Genomic DNA, 10,000 nt, shown 5'->3' on the forward strand with positions numbered 1-10,000 from the left:
AGAAGGAAGGGAGGAAAGAAGGAACAGTCAAAACAGACGGGGTCAATTTGACCCGGGAGGACGACACAAAGGTTAAATCTTGTATATCAGGTTGAGAGTAACATCTGGTGTGTGAATGTCTGTTGCTATGAGCACATTTAAGTTCTTATACTTCACCTTAAACACATTTAACATCAGCCAACTTTTTAAAGTTTGTTGGCAGTTTGTTGATCCGGAAAAAAAAAATAACAGGACGAAACCTGCTCAGCACTGCGGGGGGAAAAGCAAAGCCGGTTGACATGCTGCTAAAACCACAGAGTCTGGTGCTGTGCTGATACAGTGTCATGCTATAATAATCATTGTTTCAAGATATAAAAAAATAATCTGGATACCTGAGGTGCTTTCAGTCAGTCGGTGTTGATTGGCTGGCAGCAGGACACAACTGCTGCTGCTACCTGCAACCCTTCACTGTATTTCTCTATATATACACACATGCTGTTGCCTCATTACGTAATATTTTAGATAGGGCGGTTATGTGTAGTTCTGGTGCTCGTAAAACATTTGCAGTATTTTAAATCACATTGCTGCCACCTGCAGATGATGGTGGAATAATGTTGAATCATATTGACCTAGTATAGAATATATATACATGAACACACATTTTTGCATTGATCCCTCAAACACCGTAATGGATGTTGATATTTTACAGTTTAAGAATATACTTTATTGTATGAAATTACATCAGTGCATTGAAGTAATAAACTACATTGGGAATATAGTCATTATAATTAGCTATGAATTAAAAACAACTTGAATTAAAAAAAGGGTAGAATAGACATAAAATGCTGCCTATATAACTTAAATAAAAATACATATATCATAACATATTCGCATATACCGATATATCTGTGATAGGTCAATAATATCGGCTGACCAATATATCAGTCAGGCTCTACATGAGACACATGAAATGGGAATCCACTAGTGAAATGTGCTTTGTAGTACTACATGAAGTCAAACTCTACAGAGTAACTTTTTAAATAGAGCGAGGCATAATCGCTGCTGTCCAATCAACCGTTATGTTTATATATCGCTCTGAAGTCCGAGGACTTTGGTTAAGGTTAGTGAAATATTGGAAGGAAGGAAGGAAGGAAGGAAAGAAGGGAGGGAGGAAGGAAGAATGGAAGGGAGGAAGGATGGAAGAAGGAAGGGAGGAAAGGAAGGAGGGAGGAAAGAAGGAAGGAAGGTAGGAGGGAGGGAGAAAGGAAAAGAGGAAGGGGGAAGGAAGGAAGGGAGTAAGGAAAGGAAGGAAGGGAGGAAAGAGAGAGGAAGGAAAGAAAGAGAGAAGGAGGGAGGAAAGAAGGGGAGGACGACCCAAAGGTTAAAGTGGGCTCCTTTGTCTCCTTCAGGCTTCAGTGCAAACAGCCGTGTCGGTACACAAACATTCTCTCGCTCTCTCGCTCCGTCCACCAGGGGAAAGTTTGGGAGAAATCAGTTCAGACAAAACGACAGAATAACTCAGAGTCACAGCGAGGACGCTCGGCTTGACCAAAGTATTGTTGTTGTGTATAAAGAAGGAAAACCGCAGCATTCCTCAGTGAAGAGACCATAGTGAACGAGCCTTGGCTGAAGCACTGACCCAGGAAGAGCTGAGGAGTTACGGGCCAGTTTTTTGGAGAGCTTCCATTGTGTTGCTTCAGCCCTTTTTTTTTTTTTTTAACCAGAGGAGTCACATAAACAGAGAAAAACAAAATGATAGATAAATAGACTTCATGCTGATCCATGCTCGTTTCCAAAGAAAGAGAAAGAGAGTGAGTCAGGGCTGGTATTTAGTTATCACTTAGTTACGTTTCTAAAATAACACTCAAACCTAACACCTATTATAAAAAGGTGAAAGGTTAAACAATGAGTTTACAGGCTGAGCTCAAGGACGGAAGGAAGGAAGGGTGAAGGAAGGAAGGGAGAAGGAAGGAAAGGAGGGAGGGAGGAAGGATGGAAGGAAGGAAAAGAGGAAGGATGGAAAGGAGGGAGGAAGGAAGGAGGAAGAAGGAAGGAAGGAGGGAAAGGAGGAAGGAAGGAAGGGGGGAAGGAAGGAAAGGAGAAAGGAAGGCGAGGAAGGAAAGGGAGGAAGAAGGAAGGGAGGGATGGTGGAAGGAGGGAAGGAAAGGAGTGAGGAAGGAAGGAAGGAAGGAAAGGAGGGAGGAAGGATGGAAGGAAGGAAGGGAGGAAAAAGGAGGGGAGGAAGGAAGGAAGGAAGGGAGGAGGGAGGGATGGATGGAGGGAGGAAGAAGGGGAGGAAGGAGGGAAGGAAGGAAGGGAGGAAGATACATGCTTGTTTCCAAAGAAAGAAAGAAAGTGAGTCAGGGCTGGTATTAAGTAAAATAACACTCAAACCTAACACCTATCATAAAAGGTGAAAGGTTAAAGAAGGAGTTTAGAGGCGGAGTTAAACTCTTTCTCAGGTTTTTTCTTTCCCTTGCAGATAATAAAGGAAAGAAGTGTCTGCAGGTTTTTGTGCCTGCAGGCGAAACAGAAGAGGAGAGAAGAGAGAGGGAATGTAGACAGACGTTCCACCTGTGTTGTTCAGGTGGAACCTTTCTGGGTCACGTCTTTGTCTTTTTAGTGTTCAAATATTCAACCAAATATAAACCAGATGTTGTTGGAGATTAACCTTCGTGTCGTCCTCCCGGGTCAAATTGACCCCATTTGTATTGACTGTTCCTTCTTTTTTCCTTCCTTCCTTCCTTCATTCTTTCCTCTGTCCTTCTTTCCTTCCTTCCCCCCTTCCTCTTTTCCTTTCTCCCTCCCTCCCTCCCCTCCTACTTTCCTTCCTTCCTTCCTTCCTTCCTTCCTTCCTTCCTTCCTTCCTTCTTTCCTCCCTCCCTCCCTCCTTCTCTTTTTTCCTCCCTCCTCTCTTTCTTTCTTCCCTCCTACCTTCCTCCTTTCCTCCGTCCTTCCTCCCTTCCTTCTTTCCTTTCCTTCCTTCCTTCCTCCCTTCCCTCCTTCCTTCCTTCTTCCTCCCTTCCATCCTTCCTTCTTCCTCCATCCTTACTTCTTCCTACCTTCCTTCCTTCCTACCTTTCTTCCTTCCTCTCTCCTTTCCTTCCTTCTTCCTCACTCCCTTCCATCCTTCCTCCCTCCTTTCCGTCCTTCCTTCCTCCTTTCCTTCCTTCTTCCTTAATCCTTTCCTTCATTCTTTCCTTCTTCCCTTCCTTCCTTCCTCCTTTTGTAGCTGCTTTTCAAATCTTCCTCCTTTTTATAGATCTAAAAGTTTCTTAGTTCAGTTCAGCAGCTTCTCCTTCACCTAATAATACCCGCCCTGATTCACCCCCGCTCAACTCTCAATGAGAATTTATAACGCACTCACGAGTCTTGACTTTTCTTTTCTGCACGACTCCCCATGTGGGCGTGACGGACACCTCCCAAGCCTCGGCGGCGGCGGCGGTCGGCTCGGCTGTTTGCACAACATTCTGCCATGAAAAATAGATGAGAATTAAGTTTCCATCTCTTACAGGCGAGGCCTTTTTTTTGTCTTCGCTCGGCATCCAATACTTGTCTCTGCATGAGGATACAACCACACAGACAAGATCCATGGGGTGTGTGTGTGTTTATATATCTCTGTGTGTGTGCGTGTGTGTGTATATGTGTGTGTGTTGTGAGGTGCTGCAAAGGAAACGGCAGGTTTTCTTTAGAGGCGTGAGAGAGGGGGGAAAAAAAACAACCAGCAAAGCTACATAGAATAAAGCACACACGTTGAACATGCACGATGCACACATATAATCCAAATACCTTTCTTCCTTCCTTTCCTTCCTTCCTTCCCTCCTTTCCTTCCTTCTTTCTTCCTCCTTTCCTTCCTTCTTCCTCCCTTCAATCCTTCCTCCCTCCCTCCCTTCCTTCCTTTCCTTTCCTGTGTGTTGTGAGGTGCTGCAAAGGAAATGGCAGGTTTTCTTTAGAGGCGTGAGAGAGGGGGAAAAAAACAAAAAACAACCAGCAAAGCTACATAGAATAAAGCACACAGAGATTTTTTTATGTGCATAACGTGAAAACACTTGATTCCAGTGGCGTGCAAACATACATATTTCATGCACACACGTTGAACATGCACGATGCACACACACACAATCACTGACAATCCAAATATTTCAACTACAATACGAGCAGAAAGGTGCGATTTCTGCTTCTTGAATCATTTGGGATTTGCGCAGCGCTCTCCAGACGAGAGCTTGTCCTTTTGTTTCCGAGACACAGAGCTAAACCCTGAGCCTGAAATCCCATGCAACCCCCTCACTCTCATCCCCAGGTTGGTGAGATAATTGCTACAGTATTCCTTATGTGTGTTTGTATATAAATATATTTGCCTGCTGTTGAATGCGCCGGCTTCACATTTCCTCTTATATTAAAATCAGGATGAATCCTTCCTGTGCTGAACTGAAGTTTCTTTGTATACCTACATGAGTAAGTTTTTACTGCAGATGATGAAATGCACGAAGAGGCGGTTCACCCGAAACGCTGCAGAGGTGTTTGTTGATAGGTTTTATCGGCTTGACTAAATCTTGTATTGTGTAAAAAGGAAAAAGATGCTTTAGACGGCTTTAAAAAGTGAAAGAGAAGAGCTGCTTTCTCTTCCACTGCCAAACTAAACTGTTTAATTTGGCTTTAAAAACATTTTGTTAGTGTCATTTTCAGAGACAACACATCTGGGTCAGTGACTAATAAGGGTTGGCAAGATGAGCAATTCAAAAATATTTAAAAAAAAAATAGTTTTAAAAGAAGCATCAGGTTTGTTAAAATGTACATTTAGTATTTTTGTTGGTTTTATATCATTTGAAATGATATTTGCACCATTTTTTTTACCAAAAGTAAGACTGAATGCTCCTGAAAATGTCAAATGGTGTAACCACAAAAGAATGATACATATTACATATTTTATCCTCCTAGTAAGAAAGAAAGAAAGAAGAGGGAGAAGACAAAGAAAGGAGGAAGATGAGAAGGAAAGAAAGGAGAGAAACAAAGAGGAGAAGGGAAGAAAGATAAAGGAGGGAGAAGAGAAGGAAAGAAAGATAAGAGGAAGACGAGAAAGAAAGGAGGAAGAGGAGAATAAAAGAAAGATAAAGGAGGAAGAAGAAAAAGGAAGCACAAGAAATAGGAGGAGAAAGAAGGAAAAAACAAAGAAAGAAAGATAAAGGAGGGATTAGAGAAAGAGGAGAAGGAAAGGAAGAAATAATGAGAATAAAAGAAAGATAAAGGAGGGAGAACAGAAAGGAAGAACAAGAAGGAAAAAAAGAGAGAGAGCAGGAAGAGGAGAAAGAAAGAAAGAACAAGTAGGAGGAGGAAAGAAAGAATGAAAGAGAAAGAGAAAAAAAGAGCCTGATCCTGAAGAAGACAAAGAAAGAAAGCTAAAATAAAAAAATCCTTCTATATATATATATATTAAAAAAAAAGGAGTATTTTTCTAAAGTCAATGTTTTTGTTTTGTTGTGTTTTGGGTGAACCGTCCCTTTAAGCGTCTCTTGTTTATTGCGCTTCCGAGCGTCAGAGCTCTGCTGGGCGTCAATCAAAGTGTAGGTATTTAAAGAAGCCGGCAGCAGCAGATGGCTTACCTCATAATGAGGACACAAACATAGGAAGCAGTTTGTGGGTTTCATATTATATTTTCCGCCCGCTGGCTTTTTCTTCACTTTTTTTTTCTTTTTTCTTTTGCATAGTTAACCAAATTAGATCGGGGAATGTGTTGCAACTATATATCCATATGTATTATCTGGGATTTGGCTCTTTGTCGGTGTGGAAATGACGGGGGGTGATGTGGTTGTTGACCCTGGAAATGTGGTTGTTGGCATCGCAGGAAGCTTTACGATGGCTTTAATCCAGTGTTTGTGTTTTAAGCTTTGACTTCATGTTAAAATAAAACAAAACACAACAATAAGGAGAACTAGCACAGTAGTGTTGGCTCATAACCATCCTGTTGTCCTCGAGGGAAGGGAGGAAGGAAGGGAGGGAGGGAGGAAGAAGGAAGGGAGGAAGGAAGGGAGGAAGAAGGAAGGGAGGAAGGACAGGAGGTAGGGAGGGAGGAAGAAGGAAGGATGGGACGGGAGGAAGGGAGGGGGAGGAAAGAAAGAGAGAAGGAGGGAGGGAGGAGGGAAGGAAAGAAGGAAGGGAGTAAAGAGGAAAATGAGAAGGAGGGAGGGAGGAAGGACAGACGGAAGGAAGGAAGGAAAGAAGGAAGGGAGGGAGGGAGGGAGGGAGGAAGTAAGAAAGGATGGAAGGAAAGGAGGGAGGAAGGAAAGAAGGAAGGAATGGTGGAAGGGAGGAAGGTAGGGGGAGGAAGGAAAGAGAGAAGGAAGGAAGGAAAGAAGGAACGAACAAAGGAAGGAAGGAAGGGAAGAGGGAGGGAGGGAGGGAAGAAGGAAAGAAGGAAAGAAAGAACAGTGAGAACAGACGGGGTGAATCTGACCCTGGAGGATGAAGCCATGGTAAAGCTGGTATTTAGCAGATCAGGTTGTTGTTGTTGTTTACATTAAACAGGAATAGTACACAGATGCTATTCCAGCACCTTTCTCTTTTGGTTCCCTTTATTCTTTTTTTTTTTTTCAGTTAAAAAGTCCGTCACATTCCCTCCTTTATTCTCATCCTCCTCTCGCTGCTTGACGACGATTTCAAATTTCAAAGCGCAGAGATGCAGAAAAGAAAGGATACAAGGTTTAAAGAGGGACAGAAACAAGCTGGAAGGGAAGGATTATAAGGGAAGGGTTGCTTTCTTTCTTCATCTTTATCCACCTTTTTCTTTCTTTCCTACTTCCTCCTTTTCTTTCTTTCTTTCCTCCTCTTTTCTTTTTCTTTCTTTCTTCATCTTCCTTCATATTCCTCCTCTTCCTCCTCTCTTTCTTTCTTTCTTTCTTTCCTCCTTTTTCTTTCTTTCTTCATCTTCCCCCTTTTTCTTTCATTCTTTTTCTTTCCCCCTTCCTCCTTTTTCTTTGTTTCTTTGTTTCTTTCTTTCTTTCTTTTTTTTCATCTTCCCCCTTTTTTCTTTCATTCTTTCTCTTTCTTTCCTCCTTCCTCCTTTTTCTTTCTTTCTTTCTTTCTTTCTTCATCTTCCTCATTTTTCATTCTTTCATTCAGACGACGAGATGCAGAAAGAAAAAGGACAGCGAGGTTTTAAAGAGGGACAGAAACAGAAGCTGGAGAAAAATGATTATAAGGGTAGGATGGAGAGGGGGAAATCAGAGAGGGGAGGGCAGGGGGGAAGGAGGGGGGGGGCAGGCGGGCGGGCGGCTGTCAGGTCCTAACAGCTAATCAGGCTGAGAAGCAGGGGCGTCGCTTTGATGCAGGCGAGCACAGTGAAGGCTCGTCAATACGCGAGGAAGAGGAGGAAGAGGAGGACAATGGGACTTTGCTTTTTAATGTGACATCTGTGTGTGTGTGAGCTAATCTCTCTGATGTGTGTATCCTCCCACTTGGATGAGATACAGTTGTTGTTGTTTTTTTGTCTTTTTTTCCTTCTTGTTTTTTACATTTATTTTTCCGTTAACAACACAGATGGAGCGACCGTCGCTGCCGTAACTCTGGAGGGAGTTCAGTCTCTACTTAAGTCACAGTCGTTGGGTTTTTTTAAGCAGCTGCACATAAATGAAACAGAGGGAGAGCAATAAAGTGTGAAACCTCAACAGTGATGCTGTTTCTGTGACTAGTTACGGATAAACAGACACTATGTTATTTTCAGCACATCTGTTAATAGCAACACTGTTTTTGTGTTATTGATCCATGTAGAGCAAAGGACTCATATCTGCTGGAAATTAGTTTGAACCTTCATGTCGTCCTCCCGGGTCAAATTGATCCCGTCTGTTTTCACTCTTCCTTCCTTCCTCCCTTCCTTCTTTTCTCTTTCTTTCCTTCCTCTCTCTTTCGTCCCTTCCTTCATCTCTCTTTCCTCCCTTCCTTCTTTTCTTCCTCCATCCTACTTCCTTCCTTCCTTCCTCCTTTTTTCTTTCTTTCCCTCCTTCCTTCCTTCCTCCCTCCCTTCCTTCTTTCCTTCCTTCCTTACTCTTTTCCTTCCTCCCTCCCTCCCTCCTTCTCTCTTTCTTTCCTTCCTCTCTGTTTCCTCCCTTCCTTCTTTCCTTCCTCCATCCCCCTTTCTTCCTTCCTTCTGTCCTTCCTCCCTCCCTCCCTCCTTCCTTCTTTCCTCCGTCCTTCCTTCCTTCCTTTCCTTCCTTCCTCCCTCCCTCCTACCTTCCTTCCTTCCTTCTTTCCTCCGTCCTTCCTTCCTTCCTTTCCTTCCTCCCTTCCTTCCTCCCTCCTTTCCTTCTTTCCTTCCTCCCTCCCTCCTTTCCTCCCTTCCTTCCTCCCTCCTTTCCTTCTTCCTGACTCGAGGACAACAGGAGGGTTAAATACATGTTTACACAGAAGGAGGACTGTGGATTTAGTCCTCCATCACTTCCATTGTAAACATTATGAAAGGATCTTCTAATGGTCAGTATGAACAGGAGGAATCATTACAGACAGATAAACAGACTTCATGATCATTTGGGTTCCTGACTGCTGACTTCAAAATGTGCAGTTTGCCTTAAAGCTCATCTGACTGACGGAAGCTGAACTCCTTCCATTGTTATGGACGTTATCCACTAATATGCATCAGTTATGACGTTGGGTTTTTATACTATTAAGATAAAATATTGGAGGTTTGGACTTTGCATGGCAGGGATGTTCATTCATCATTCATTCATATAAATTATACACTTCATTTCAAACTGGCAGTTATTTTGTAAAGCTGGTTTTATTTCTGTTGTGTCATTGTCTAGTTTCATCGCCGAGAAGATTTCGTGCCAAAGTGCTGAGTCCAACGCAGCTTCACGTATCGTGGAAAGAGCCAAAAGGAGAGTTTGAAAGCTACAAAGTCGTTTACATCACAGAACCAGGTAAGATCTGACACTGAAGATTATATTTCATAAAGAAAAGTGACCATGTTTTGCTGCTTTGCTGGACTTTGATCACAGTCGGTTCTTCTCACACTGTATATTTGTTACTGATACTTTTACCGTGAATATGGAGCAACGTTATGTTTGTTTTTAGAGAGTTTGTAAAAAAATTTGCTTGTAATTTGGTGAACAGATCTCTCCCAGCACAAGGATACATTAAGAATAGCAATTAATCTGCAACTATTTTGATTATCGAATAATTGTTTTACTGCGTTTGCTGGTTGCAGCTTCTCAAACGGGAAGATTTGAGTGTTTCATACATAGAAAGAAAACTGAACATCTTCTGTTGATTTAGACAAAACAACACATCTGAAGGCATCAACTTGGCCTCTAAAAAAGATATTTTTGACTATATTCTGAAATCTTATAGAGAAAACTGTAGTCCACATGTCTCTCGATGGCTGTGTTAGCGGTCTATTAATGTGTGTGTGTGAGTGAAAGTGACATGTGGTGTAAAAAGCTCTTTGAGATGTGCTGAAGACTAAAAAAGCACAATATAAGTACAGTTTATTTACCAAATTCAGACCCTGGTTTCAAATGTTATGAGTTATGTGAGTTAAACAGATCCCATCTTCACCAATAAATCCTTCATAATAAACAGACTACAGAAGATTTTTAAGTCCCAGAATCAACAAACCTGAAGCAACAAACCAAACTGATCGATTCGAGGCTTCAACTTTGCCTCTTAGAGAATCGCTCAGTGTCGGTTTGGAGCTTCTAGTTTGAACTTGATTCATCCACCGAGGAGAAATCTGACAAGGAATTCACCCTTGCTCCTCCTGTACAGTCCTGCCTGGTGTTCACACAGTTTAACCCACATTCACACCTGGAAAGCTGAGCACTGTAAGCCCCCTTGTGATGGATAGGTTGACTATTGCCTTGCTTTGCTTAAGGGCTCTCCAGCAGTATGTTATGTGGAGGTCGTTAAAGAAGAGAGTTGTACAACAGCCGTCACAAAGGGATTGGTTGTAAAAAATGAGCTGAGAGCGTGAAGCTTAATTTTAGTTACTGTCCATCTACAAACTGCTGGATGGTGATTGTCTTTTGCTGGT

The 10,000-nt window shown here is 42.4% G+C and overlaps 1 protein-coding gene across 1 annotated transcript in view; it reads left to right on the top strand.

Annotated features, from left to right (window-relative positions):
• The window catches only part of LOC133996800 (collagen alpha-1(XIV) chain-like), a 204,443-nt gene that overhangs the window by 2,293 nt on the left and 192,150 nt on the right, over positions 1 to 10,000 (top strand). The window contains 1 exon segment of the mRNA XM_062436384.1: positions 8,772 to 8,888. Coding sequence (XP_062292368.1) covers positions 8,772 to 8,888 — 117 coding nt within the window.

The sequence above is a fragment of the Scomber scombrus genome, chromosome 16, assembly GCF_963691925.1.
Source record: "Scomber scombrus chromosome 16, fScoSco1.1, whole genome shotgun sequence".
In the NCBI taxonomy this organism is placed as follows: domain Eukaryota; kingdom Metazoa; phylum Chordata; class Actinopteri; order Scombriformes; family Scombridae; genus Scomber; species Scomber scombrus.